Raw genomic sequence first — 12,982 nt, forward strand, 5'->3', positions numbered from 1 at the left:
AGGGTAAAATGGGGGCTGCAGGACACAAAGAAGTGTCTGGGCCTGTCAGAGAGTGGCAACAGCCCGGACCTTGGTCACATCCCCACCCCAGGATGGATAATCGTAGGTAGAGAACCCAGACCAAGATGCACTTGGCTTATTCAAAAGCTTTCTCAATGTGTCCCCGTGGGTCTCACATCTCAATCAGTGCATCCATAACAGAGCTCTGGTTTAGAATGCAAACCAGACCATGGCCCTCCTCTACTCAAACCTTGTGGATCCCCATGGCACTCTATGTAAAATCCAAGTTCTCCTAATGCCACAGGACCTTTGTGGGTGCAGGCGCCTCTACCTAGAATGTTCTTCCCCCACATATCTGCATGGTTCACTCCATCACCTCCTTCAAACCTTTCTCAACTGTCGGCTTCTCATTGGGGTCTTCCCCTACCAAGCATTTAAAATTTCAAAAAGCGCCAAACAATTAACTGGTTCTCCCAACTCTCCTTCCCTGTGCGAACTTTTTAATTTTTTTTGCATGCACTTAACATCTGCTTGTAGACTATTTAAATTCCTCAGAATGCTTAGTAGTCATGAGAGATGTCAGCTCAGGCAGAGATGTCATCTGTTCACTGCTCAGTCACCAGTGCCCAAAACAGGGCCAGGCACACAGTAGGTGCTCAATAAATATTTGTTAAATAAATTAACTTGAGGATGTTGATAAGTGAGAGAGAAGCACAGACTGTCCCTGAGCCATCCATTTCCCCATCCCTTCACCCATCAGTCCTCCCTCCTCCAGGGAGCTAGTTCCTCTATGTTAACTGTCCTTCCATCAGAACATGAATACAGAATTATGAGAAGTGAGAGAAAGAAGTACTGTATGCATGAGAGATATGCCAAACATCTGCATCTCTGCCAATGTACTTGGCCTACATTTATGAACACCTACTATGTATGCCAGGGGCTCTGTTAGGAGCTGGGGATCCAGCAGTGAACAAAAGAAAGACTACCTTGGTGGAGCTGACGTTCTAGTGGGGAGAGAGGCAATAACATAAATAAATAACATTGGAAGTTATAAGTTATTTGAAGATAAAGATAGAAAAGCAGTTAAAAAGTGCAGCGTGTTCAGTTTTACACAGGTAGTCAAGGAAAGCCTGAGTAAGAGATATTTGAGCAGAGACCTGAACAGAGTAAAAAACAAATGAGCCACAGGGGTATCTGGGAGCTGGGTGCTCTAGGCAGGGGAACAGCAAATGCAAAAGGCCTGAGGTGGGACTGTGTTCAACATGCTTCCATGTATGTAACTGTGATATGGGTGTCACTATTGGGTGCTTGTGCATTTGGAGGTGAGTCATGGACTGTGTATCTTTTGGAAGGGGCTGAGGTGGTTCTTTTGACAGGCAGTGTAACATTGTGCCTCATCTCTGTGTGTGAATAGGAAAAGCTGCAGGCACATCAGCTAAAAGGAGGTGTGTGTGCGTGTGTGTCTAAAAAACTGCAGGAATATCAGTTGAAAGGAAATGTGTCTCTGTGTGTGGTGGCAATGGTATGGCTGTATTATTGCGTTCTGGTGTGTGTTCAAGAGAAGGGTGTGGGGTGTGAAGGTAGGAGAGAGTGTGTATGGGATGCTTCGTGTAAGGGTAGGATAAGGCTATGAGCATATGAGTGATGGGAATTCTAGAAGTGGAATATATGCAGAGGTGCCATGGTGAGTGTGTGTGTGTGTGTGTGTGAGTGTGTAGGGGTGTGGGAGTAACGGGCTGTGTGAGTGGGTGTATTGGGGGATGTTGTGGAGCTGTGTTCTGGTCTTAGAAGAAGAAAGCCCAGGAAATCTCAGTTCTGCCCTGCCGCTGGGTCTCCTGGCAACGGCACTAGTTTGAAGTTACCAGGAGACAGAGTTACCAGGGCAACAGGACCATGAGTGGCAGCTTTGGGGCAAAGTCAGGGTGAGGAGCCCAGCCTGCAATCATTTGATCACACACCCTATTCCTTCTTCTCTCCCAGTTTCTCATCAATCCTATCTTCATTTTTTCATTCATATATTTAATGAGCATACAGGATGGAGGAAAAGTAGTTTACGGTTGTTTGTATAAAAATATAATAATTAATAAGTATAATAGAAGAACAAACTGTGTTTTGGGTACTCACAACTGTAAATCTATTTTTTCCCCACCCTGTATATTGAGAATCTACAATGAGTTAGGCACTATTCTGGGCCCTGGAGTTACCGAGTGAACAACGCAAAAAAGGTCTCAGTCTCCATGCTCGTTTTTTTTTTTTTTTTTTTTTTCTTTCTTTCTCCTGACCCCTTCTTTTTCTGTGATGCTGTCTCTCCCTGCCTCTTATCCCTAGCAGGACCGAAGGAGCCCCCAGGCCAATGAGGAAGCCAGCTGAAATTCCTCACGGATCCTCAGAGACAGCTTCTGATATTTTGCACATGAATATCATTTAGCCTGCAACCCCTCAGACTTCTGCTGGTACTCAGACCCAGAGAGATACAAGTACACAGCTCCTCCATCTCTCCACTTCTCAGTTATCATTGGGTGAAATCAGCAGAAACACACAAGAGGGGGGATCCCCCCAAAAACTGGAATTTATTTATAAAAGTGTGTATTTATTCTTACATGTTTAGACTTCAGTCACCTTTAAAGTACTCTCCATTTGATGCAATATACCCATTGAGACATTTTTTCCACTGCTTAACAGTTTTTGAACGCATTGATTTTGATGCCTTTTAGTGCTTCTGCCATTTTTTTGTTTTGTTTTGTTTCATTTCTTCCACCTGAGCAAACCATTTCCCTTTGAGGACTTTTTTTCATCCGCGGAAACAAAAAAGAAAAGTTGCTCAGGGTGAGATCAGGTGAAATCAGGTGAATAGGGAGGGTGGGGCACGGAGGTCATGCTGGTTTTGGTCAAAAACTGCTGAACACTCAGCGTGGTGTGAGCAAGTGTGCTCATAAATCATCCATCATGAAAGGGGCAAACGTGTTGAAAGAGTCTTCCAAAAAAATTCATGAAGCCAAACGCAGTTTCTCACAAAAACTCCAGTTGGTACACTGATACAGATAGGTTCCTAAAACACTCACCTAGTGGGAGGAAGTCTGTACTACAAAGGACCACTTTCCAGAAGATAATTCCGTGTTATTGGGGGGTGGGGGGTTCCTACTCGCAGACACAAGTCATCACAATATTCCTCTGCAATATCATGAGTCTCATTTTACAGGTGAGCAAACTGAGGCTAGGAGACCTCAAGTGTGTCACTGATTCCGGAGGGCCTGCTTCCTCCAGCTCTCAACCCTTACATCTGTCTGATTCGTTGGTTAGCTCACAATAACAGTATTCGTGCTGCTTCTCTCAGCAGAGTCAATCAAGGGAAGGGCCTTTTCCCTCTCAAACGGCCGCATTCCTCTCTCAGACTAGATTAATCGCCGGTTCCCCAGGGTAGGAGCTAGCAAAGCCGGATCTAACTTTGATGAACAGATCCATAGACCAATGGAGAAGCTAAGTGCACAGTAACCAAAGGGCCTTGTCTTAGGCGGGATTAAGAGCAGGAACTGGCCGCCGATTGGACAGAGGTACGCTGTGAATGGCGGGGACGTTAAGGCGGATGCTAAGCCCAGGTAGGGCAGCCGGGTCCGGTGAGGATAACTCAGCTGAGGCCGGACCACCTTTGCTGCTGCTCGGCGGTCCAGGGTCTGGAAAGACAGCTCTGCTATTTGCGACAGCCCTGGAGGCGGCAGGGGAGGGCCGAGGCCCTGTCCTCTTCCTGACCCGGAAGCCTCTGCAAAGCCTGCCCGGGAGGACGCCTGCAGCGCTAGACCCCCTGCGGCTACAGGTAACAGGGAGTTGGGACCTGAGTCCAACCAGCCAGTGGAAGGGTGGATCGAGGATTGAGTGACAAGTACCCAGGCCAACGGTGGGACGAAGGAAGGCGAACCGGAAGTCATTCTGGGGCGGGGTCAGAAATGAGTTGGGGGCGTGAGGGTTTGTTAAAATTTAGAGTATTTAGTGCAGGACCGGAGTTAAAGAAGGGCGGTTCCTAAGAGTGGGGCCAGGGTCGGTAAGGAGCGGGACTAACCCCGGTTGTTTTCTGGAGGAGAGCTGGTTCCAGAGAAGTCGGAGTCAGTGATGGGGGTCAGACTGGGAAGCCTAGGGGTGAGTTTTGCGTGGAAAGATTGCCCTAGAAGTCGTCGTCGGCAGCCGTCCGTCTCGAGAGACGATGGTGTAGCTTCTTAAGAGTCTATCTGCACCGCCGAGAATGGTTGTGCAGTCCGACTCGGGAGTGACACGGTATCTGTCTCCTCCCATGTTGAATCGACATCTTGCGATGACGCTGGAGTGTCCTCTCCAGTGGAGCTGAAGCTACAGAGCCTGGGCAGGGTGATATGGAGGGTCTGCTGTTGCCCATGCAGCAGACCCCCCCTCTCTTCGCAGCTGAAGGGTCCAAGGGAAAGACGGAGTCAATACAGCTTGGCTTCAGGTGCGCCGCAGGAGTTGCCGGTGTTGACTACAACGTCAAACCGCCTTAGGGACTCCGGCTCCGGATTTTCTGTCGGGGTTTACTCCCTTAGCCTTTCCCCTGAAGAGGTATGCCGCAAGGCAGCGGAGGTTTTTTTTTGGAGTCAGAGTTTTCCTTCTCTGATGTGCCCTGACTGGAAGATCGAACCAGCGACACTTAGCTCGCAGGCCGACGCTCAATCCACTGAGCCAAACCAGCCAATTGCCCTAGAGATGTGGCCAAAAGACAGACCTTGCTTTGAGGGCGTACTATCCCTTTTCACTCTAATCTTGTCACTATCGCTTAAAATCCAAACCAAAACAAAAGACAATCCTTGTTCTGAACTAATACCTGGCAGTGATAAGTGATGGACAAACAGAGGAGGTGGGGGCGAACAAAATATATTCAACCACTCTGAGGAGCTTCACTTCTAGAACCAGCTGTTTGAGGGAGTGAGAGCGTCCTGCAGGAAAGTATGCGAGAAAACAAGGCTGTTAAAGCTGGGAGCCTGGCTTCCTGTGCTGAATTTGCCCCCCTTTTTTCCTCCTCGCTCTAGAAGATCCGTTTCCAGTACCCACCCTCAACCCATGAGCTCCTTCAGCTCCTGTGCTCTGCCCATGAGGCCCAGGGGCCAGCTCCCTTCCTTCTGCTGCTTGATGGCCTGGAGGAATACTTAGCGGAAGACCTGGAGCCTCAGGAAGCCGCCTACCTGGCTGCCCTGCTTCTAGACACAGCTGCCCACTTCAGCAACCAGGTTTGGCCCGGCCGAGGCTGTGGGCTCATTGTTGCCCTCCAGACCCAGGAGGAAGGAAACAGTGGGGATGCCCTGCATCTGTCAATTCTCCAGAGGTATTTCCCTGCCCAGTGCTGGCTGCAGCCAATTGCACCAGGATCAGGGCAGCGCTGCTTCAGAGCCTGCTTAGAGCCATGTGGGCTGGGTCCCAGGGCAGAGTGGTGTGTGGCTTTCCAACCAGGTGGAGAGATGACAATCACCCCTTGGCCTACCCAGGCTGGGGACTCCAGCTCAGACAAGGGTTCAAGCTCTGGAGACCAACCTTGAGCTTTTGTGTGTGACCACCACTCTTATGTGTGTTTCCTGTGGCTGGAATACTTACCTCAGGGATGCGTACAGATTTAAAAACTAAAGAACATAAAGTGCGTTTTCTCTTTCAAAAATAGCATTATCATATACATATTGTACCCTATCAGCATGCATATTGTTTAGTTTTGCTGTTTTGAACTTTATAAAAATTTTTATGAGAAATATAATTTTTGAGACTTCCTTCTCCCCCTCAACATTGTTACTAAGAATTAGCCACTTTTTTTTTTTAGTATAAAATTTTTATATTTAGAATTAACCAGCTGGACTCAGTTTAGATGATCTCAATTTTGTTGACAACATCCAAAGCATTATAGTCTGAAGCTAGTCGAATATATGCCTTCTTCTCTCATCAGGCCATAGAGCTTCTTCACAGTTATTTTATCTGATGCTTGTTGGCCTTGACCTCCACAATGAACACAAGTGTATTGTGTTCTGTCTTTCTTCATGGCTGAATGGGTAGTCAGGAGGAACTTGATGATAGCATAGTGGTCAAGCTTGTTTCTCCTGGGAACGCTGTTCCGAGGATATTTAGGCTGCCTTCAGAGCTGCAGTGTCTTAGGCCTCCGTAAGGTGGATGATGTGTGGAGCTTCTCTTTTTTTGTGGCTGTAGAGGCCTTTCAGCACTGTTCTTTGCCTGTCTTGGCTGCAGCTTTGGGAGGGGCAGGGGCTTCCTTCTTCACTTTGGGTGCCATCTTCATGAAAAGCTCGGCCACATTTTTTAGTTCATTTCTTTTTCCCTACTGCATATAAATCCATGGGTAACTAAACCTCAATTTATTCATCAGATTGACTTATTTACTGCTATGAACATTCATTCTTGCACACATGTCCTGGTGTATGTGTGTGAGGGTTCCTATAAGTGGAATTGCTGCAGCAGAAGGTATGCATATGTTCAGTTTTTGTAAGTTATGTCAAACTAAAAATGGTTAAACTTGAACTCCCATTGAGAGCCACTTGATGACATTTGGTGTCATCAGAACGCTTTCTTAGAATGGGGCCTGATATAGAATAAAGACCTATGAATTACTGTTATTACTGTTATTATTATTAGTGGTAGAGAGAAGCTAGAGGCCCATTAAACAGCTTTCCTCTCCCCGAGTGCACAGCTAAACTACATTTCCCAGCCATCCATGATTCTAAGTGGGGTTGCAACCATTTCCCGCCAGTGGAATTTGTGAAGAGATGGAGCCCACTTCTAGGCTAGATCCCTAAAATACCCACAGAATCTTCTCTCTCCCTTTACTTGCTGTCTGGCAGGATGCAGAGGATCCATCTAAAGACCCCAGGGTGGCCTTGGAGGATGGTGAAGCTACAGACCAGAAGAGTCTGGGCTTCTGACTCATCCCAGGGATGGCTGCCCACCTGTTTGAATTAAGATATGAGAGAGAAACTACTAATTGTATTAAGCCACTCAGATTTAGAATTACAGTAGTCCCTCTCTATATCGCGGTTCACTTATCGTGGCCTCACTGTATTGCAGGATTTTAAAAAATGTTATATTTAATTATTTATCACGGATTTTTTGCTATATCGCAGGATTTTGTGGTACTGTATACATATGTTGTTAAAGTTACGTAGGTTTAAGAGTGTAGAATATGTTTAAGAACATAAGTAGTGTTTATAAGTGTGGAAAAGTTTAATAAGGGACTAGGAACGATTTATAAGTGTGTGGGAAGGGTTTATAGAGCCTTAAAATATATATAAATACTAAAATAAATGTAAGGTTCCTACTTCACAGATTTTCACCTATCGCGGGGGCTTTGGAACATAATACCCACGATAAGTGAGGGAATACTGTAGTTTGTTATGGCAATTAGCATAACTTATAGTGGCTAATTCATTTTATTATGATTATTATTCAGATTTCCAGGTCCTGAATTTCAGGTTGAGCTCACAGCCTTTTATACTGCTCCCCCTATGGCCTGAGCCATATAGGAGCAGCAATATATGTATAAAATATATATATATATATATGAATAGAATGGATTAGACACACAGACAAGGTCAGAAATGCCCCTAGTTCTGAGAGAGGCCTCGCTGGCCCTGCCACATAGGTCTTGGGCCTCAACTAGCACTTGAAGTCAGGCTGGGTCTCCAAGCACCTGAGTACTAGAGTCCTAGGAGCAGGCCACATAGCTGGGAGGTGAAGGCTCAGGGGCTGGGATGAGGCTATTCTCATAAGGGTTGGAATAGGGGCCATTGGATGAGTCCTCCTTGGCTCCCTGGGAGCCTCCTGAGCTGTAGTCAGTTGAGATGCCAGAGTCTGACACCACGAGGTACAGGTACTTTAGGTGGGGTGGGGTGGAGGGCAGTTCAGGGGGCAGTGCCCTTGGGCGCAAGAGCTGGGAGCTGGGGTCCAGGATGGTGTATTCAAAGCTGGCAGCTGAGGCCCCCTCTGGCTTCAGGACCAAAACAGATGAGCAGGAAAATGCTTCTGAGCCTTCATCCATGGCTCCTATGTCCAAACCACCATCAGACTGGGGGGGGTCCTCATTCGGTGGGCACCGGGGAAGCAACCACTTGTCCAGCACCAGGTAGGTGTCCTGGGCATGCTCACTGCCCACTGCATCCAGCAGGGGCCCATCATCATCTGTCCCTGGCTCCACTGCTTGTGTCACCCCCCAGCAGCGCTCAGAGAGGACTTCGAGGGGAGTGGGTATGTCCTCTGCGAAGGGGGTACAGGGGCTCCACCAGAGACAGCCGTCGTTCTGATAGAGCCACAACTGGGAAAACAGTACCAGCCAGCTCAGAGACCTGGGGTTTGGCCACAGGATCAGGGAAGCTGCAGGCCCTGAGGGGACAGGGACACCTACCTGGAAGTTACCCTTGTGAGTGGTGAAAAGGCCTTCAAACTCACTCTCAGGACTTGGGATGCCAGGCCAGATCTTCCGCTTCAGAGCCCTGGTGAAACCAAATGAAACAAGTATATGGGCATGTGTCATTGAACACACCTATGTCCCTTCTGTATCCAGTCACAGAGGCACAGATACTCCTAGCCCCTGGTGATTGATCGTGATGAAGGCAGAGGAGTGCATAGGTGATGGGGAGAAGGGGCTCTGGCTGAAGCATCTGTAGGGCCCTACAGGAGGGGTAACTGGAACAGAGTTTTGAAGGATGTATAGGAGTTCAGTATGCACTGTCTCCTGCCCCTTTAACCTGGCCCAGGCTTGCCTGGAGGTCCGCTATATCAATTCTCTCACTCCTTCCCATGGTTCTGCAATGCATTCAGAATAAATTCCAAATCCTCCCCAGAGCCCTGCAGATGACCCTGCATATTTTCACCTATGTTACTCCATTCACCTCATCATGTACTACTCTCTCTTCACAAACTGCTCTAGCCATATCACTTCTTGCAGCTGCTTCAATGTTCCAAACTCATTGCCACCTCAGGGCCTTTGCACTTGTTTCTACTCCCTGCTTTTCACATGGAGATTTCCAACCTTCAGATTTCCATTTTGATGGTTCACTCCCAGTGGTCTTTCCTAAGGATGCTGTCATGTCCCCATATCCCATTTGTTTCTTTGCCATCATTCATGACAATTTATAACCAAATATATTGGTTTCCTTGTTTGTTATCTGACTCAACCATGAGATCCACAAGGCCAGGGACATGTCTGGCTTGTTCTCCACTTTCTCCTCAGTGCCTAACACATTGTTGACACTCAATATGTATTTTCCAATCAAATAGATGAACAGGGCCTTCAAATACACCTAGGGGAGTGCTAATTGAACAAGGCAGAGAGCATTCCACGCAGAGGAACCCGTGCCAAGGCTTTGGTGTGTAAAACCTCCTGGTATGTGCTTAGAATTACAAAAACCTCAGGATGGCTGGTCATACCATAAAGCATCTGAGGAGCTTAACAACAGGGATGGGAAGACAGGGGCTTAAATCTTTCCATTAAGCCCATGCCGTTGACTTTACAAAAGCTGATGAAATTGGGAAAAGAAACTTGCGAAGGAATCTGAAAAAGGGCAGCCACTGAGGCAGAAGGAAAACCAGATGACTATCCCCCAGAAAATATTTTAATTAAAAGTCTGGGTCTGGTCTGGCTTGCATCCTAGTCGTGCCACTGACTTCTCTCTGTATGACCTTGGGCCTCTCTCTGAACCTAGGTTTCCACAGCGAGAGGGCTGGTGGGGAGGGGTCTGGCCTAGGTGCCAGAATTGGGTGCTCACCGGCGGTGGGAAAGGAGGGCGAGCACGGCCAGCAGCAGCAGGATGAGCACGAGGACGAGGGAGAGCGTCAGGATAAGCGGGTCCAGGTCTGGAGAACCGGGAATAGGTCAAGGCAGTGGGCTCGCCCCACACTCAGCCCGAGCCCCTCCTACACCCCTACTTGGGGCCTCACCACTAGCTGTCCGCAGCGATGCAGGCTCTGACCAAGCGCTCCAGAAGCCATCGAAGCTCGGCTCCGCCATACGCGCGCGTACCATGAAGGTGTAACGCGTTCCGCGCCGCAGATTGCTCAGCACACACTCAGTGCGGCCATCCAGGATCTCCACCTGGGGTCCGAGCCGGATGAAAGGCGTAGCCGTAGCCAATAACAGGCCGGGCGAACCAACACAGGCACGCAGGGCGAGCCATTCAGAGAAAGGAAGGGCGACACCCAAGAGGTAGTGAAACTAGGAGGCGGGGCCCAGGAAGGCTCGGGCCCAATCAAGACCAGGCCCCGGGTAGATGGCGAAGCTGGAACACGCCGGGAGCGGGGCCCTGAAGGAGGTCTAGGGTTTGGGACAAAGATTCTGGTGGGCTGGGGAGGCAGTGAGGAAGGGGCCTTGTCAGTGGGCTTGGAGCTGCCTTGGGCTCCTGGGCATTGGGATGTCCGGCCTCGGGGGCGGGGCCGTGGTGACAGTCTAGGCGGGACGTAGTAGGGCTGGACCTTTAGCACAGTGTACGGGGCTGAAATTTAGGGTTGAGCCTCACCCTCTGCGCGCTCCCTGAGGCGCTGCCTGCGGAGATGTTCACCTCATAGCGAATGAGGCTCGCCATGGGAGCCCCAGGCGGTGGGAGCCAGCGCAGTACCACGTGACCGCCCTCGTCGGCCCGCCGAGCTTCCAGCCCGGCCGGTGGGTCCAGGAGCACTACGGGGGATAGCTCAGGTGGGCGGAGACGGAGACTCTCTCCCAACCCCTCCCCCATTCCCGGCAAACTTACCCACTTCGTTGATCTGGATGACACGGTGATAGCGTGGAGCACCTGATGAGGCCAATGTGACACGCAGCTCTAAGGGTACGAAGCTCGACGTGTCGGCGGTAGGCAGCGAGCACCAGAAGCGCACCGCTCCGCGGGCCGCGGGCGCCTGATGCAAGCGGCACGGCTTCCATCGCTCACCTCTATATGAAGGGACCGAGGAGGAAAGAAAACAAGTTGGGTGATATTGACCGGACTATGGGTTCATTTTGCCCACTACCACGAGGGGGCGTCCCAGCCCCACCTACGCGACTCCTTATACCTAATTTAGAGGTTATCCCTGCCCTGATGTTTGGCGTTGCGCTCCAGCGTAATGACCGAGTGTTCCAACCCGGCCACTAGGGGATGTGTCAGCCCTGACTCGACGCGCTTCCCACCAGTAGGCGAGGCGCCAACCGGTCCCGGCCCCGCACGCCTACTCCCTCCACTCATGGGGGCGGTCTGCCTGCCTCATCGGACTCACTCGAGCTGATAGGAGAAGCTATAGTTGTCCGGGTTGACCCCGGGGCTTGCCGCTTCCTCCCAGAAACACACCAAGTCCTCCAACCGCTCGGTGAAGCACAGAAGCTCTTCGGAACCACGGGCCGCCAGCAGGGCTACTGGGGTGGGGTGGGGTGGGGGGAGACAAGGGGAAGGGGTCAGGGAAGCCGAGGCCTGTTTTCGGACCACAGTGCCCTCCCCCTCTCCCGCCGCCTGTGTGGACTGATAAGACAAAAGCCCCACCCAACTCTCTACCCCAGCGGGGCCCCGGAGGGGTACGCAGTGGTGGTGCCTCCCCAACTTCCAAATACAGGTTACTTGCCTTACTGTCGCCCCCATACATACCTGCCCACCCCGCAACCCGCTGAACTGAGCGCAGCGTTTAAGGCCTCCGTCTTCCTCTGCCAGGCCCCGCCCCAGCCCAGGACAAGCGAGTGTGTGTGTGTGTGTGTGTGTGTGTGTGTGTGTGTGTGTGTGTGTGTGTGTGTGTAAAAGGCGGCGCTCCCTATCGGTCCCGGCAGGCTCCCGGCCGCGGGATAGCGCCAACCGTGCCCCCCGCCCCCTCCCTCAACCCAGCGGCACGAGGGTTCTGGTGCCCGCATGCAAACCGTGTTTACAGTCTCCTGCCGCCTGGCCCCTCCGATTAGGACCCAGGCTTTTTCCTCCCTCCCTTAACTGGAGGGTCCGCTAGGTCCTCTCCCCTCAGGGACTCCGGACCGTGGAGTCCAGACCCAGTACCACTCCTGCCCCATTAGGATGTAGCATGTCCCAGGCTCCCTGGAAAGACAGAACAGGAAACTTACGTTTCTTTCCAACGTCCCCTCCTACCCCCAGAACCCATTCTGGGGACTTAGACCCGACATACCCCACCGGAACCCACTCTAGGAGGTCAGACACCAGCTTGGTCCCTAGGACCCAGGCTGAAAGTTCAGAACCCAGTATTACCCTTCAAGACCCAGTGTAGGGGTCCACACAGCTCCAACCTTCCTTACCTTTGCTTTCAAACTGGGGGCTCGAGGGGTTGGGAGGGGGAGCCAAGGCAGCCCCTGTGAGTAGGAGACAGAGGGAGCCGACTCCAGGCCAGAGGGGCGCTCCGAGGTTATCCATGATGCAGCCCCCGCGACGGGGGGGTGGGGGGGGGCAGAGCTTCTGCCCCACGCTTCCTCCACCTCTGGCACAGTCCACAGCTGGGTCAGCAGCTGGCTCTGCCGGACACAGCTGACCAGGCCCTTCCCGGCCAGGCGTCTCCAAGTGGCAGCTCCCCCGAGGGGGCGGGACCAGCAGGCAGCCTGGGCTGAGATAAGCAGGAGGCGGCAGCCCTGCCAGGCCCCATAGAAGGGGGCAGAGGCCCTCTCAGGTCCCCTGCCGCTGGGGGACGGGAATAGCTCTGGTTTCTACGTCAGAAACACTTTCTGGCTGTGTAACCCCAGACAGGTGACCTACCTTATCTGAGCTGCGCCTTCTCGTCTGTAAAATTTGGCTTGGCATATAGCAAACATTTCAAAAATTTAAGTTACCGATGTTATTGTTAATCAACTTTTCTCCCTAGTCTGGGTAGAAATAAGTAATAATCATAATTGATCCTATATGTGTAAAATTACATATATTCTGGAGTATGAGATTTTGTGATTTTTTTTGGAAAAAAACCTCAGTTTACATTTCTATACTTGGTATTTTCTTTTACAAGGTGTGTGTAGTTCTTTCAATAATGTGGAAAGTAATTATAGAACAAGCCA

At 50.7% G+C, this 12,982-nt stretch overlaps 2 protein-coding genes across 3 annotated transcripts; one reads left to right on the plus strand and one right to left on the minus strand.

The window, feature by feature from the left end:
- The first annotated feature begins 3,531 nt into the window (after nucleotides 1–3,531).
- On the plus strand, nucleotides 3,532–6,608 carry SWSAP1 (SWIM-type zinc finger 7 associated protein 1). The gene is made up of 2 exons (XM_090289633.1): nucleotides 3,532–3,811; nucleotides 5,031–6,608. Exons 1-2 carry the CDS (start codon nucleotides 3,563–3,565, stop codon nucleotides 5,532–5,534), a joined length of 753 nt encoding a protein of 250 aa, XP_090145759.1. The 5' UTR covers nucleotides 3,532–3,562; the 3' UTR covers nucleotides 5,535–6,608.
- A 927-nt stretch (nucleotides 6,609–7,535) lies between these two features.
- On the minus strand, nucleotides 7,536–12,517 carry EPOR (erythropoietin receptor). 2 transcript variants are annotated; one of them, XM_090289627.1, is made up of 8 exons: nucleotides 12,239–12,517; nucleotides 11,230–11,362; nucleotides 10,731–10,909; nucleotides 10,500–10,657; nucleotides 9,925–10,078; nucleotides 9,753–9,840; nucleotides 8,390–8,477; nucleotides 7,536–8,299 (listed from the first exon to the last, which is right to left on the minus strand). In XM_090289627.1, exons 1-8 carry the CDS (start codon nucleotides 12,351–12,353, stop codon nucleotides 7,694–7,696), a joined length of 1,521 nt encoding a protein of 506 aa, XP_090145753.1. In that variant the 5' UTR covers nucleotides 12,354–12,517; the 3' UTR covers nucleotides 7,536–7,693. The 2 variants fall into 2 exon arrangements, with proteins under 2 accessions (XP_090145753.1, XP_090145752.1); XM_090289626.1 differs by having other exon boundaries at nucleotides 11,230–11,365.
- Between the last annotated feature and the right edge of the window lie 465 nt (nucleotides 12,518–12,982).

Source organism: Furipterus horrens, unplaced genomic scaffold (genome assembly GCF_987537825.1).
Source record: "Furipterus horrens unplaced genomic scaffold, mFurHor1.1.pri manual_scaffold_10, whole genome shotgun sequence".
Classification (NCBI taxonomy): Eukaryota; Metazoa; Chordata; class Mammalia; order Chiroptera; family Furipteridae; genus Furipterus; species Furipterus horrens.

Coding starts and splice junctions, on each gene's coding strand:
- SWSAP1 (XM_090289633.1), top strand. CDS start 3,563: ATGGCGGGGACGTTAAGGCGGATGCTAAGCCCAGGTAGGGCAGCCGGG. Junction 3,812..5,030: donor TAGACCCCCTGCGGCTACAG/GTAACAGGGAGT, acceptor TCCTCGCTCTAG/AAGATCCGTTTCCAGTACCC.
- EPOR (XM_090289626.1), bottom strand. CDS start 12,353: ATGGATAACCTCGGAGCGCCCCTCTGGCCTGGAGTCGGCTCCCTCTGT. Junction 11,366..12,238: donor CCCCCAGTTTGAAAGCAAAG/GTAAGGAAGGTT, acceptor ACCCCACCCCAG/TAGCCCTGCTGGCGGCCCGT. Junction 10,079..10,499: donor CCTCAGGGAGCGCGCAGAGG/GTGAGGCTCAAC, acceptor CTCGGACCCCAG/GTGGAGATCCTGGATGGCCG.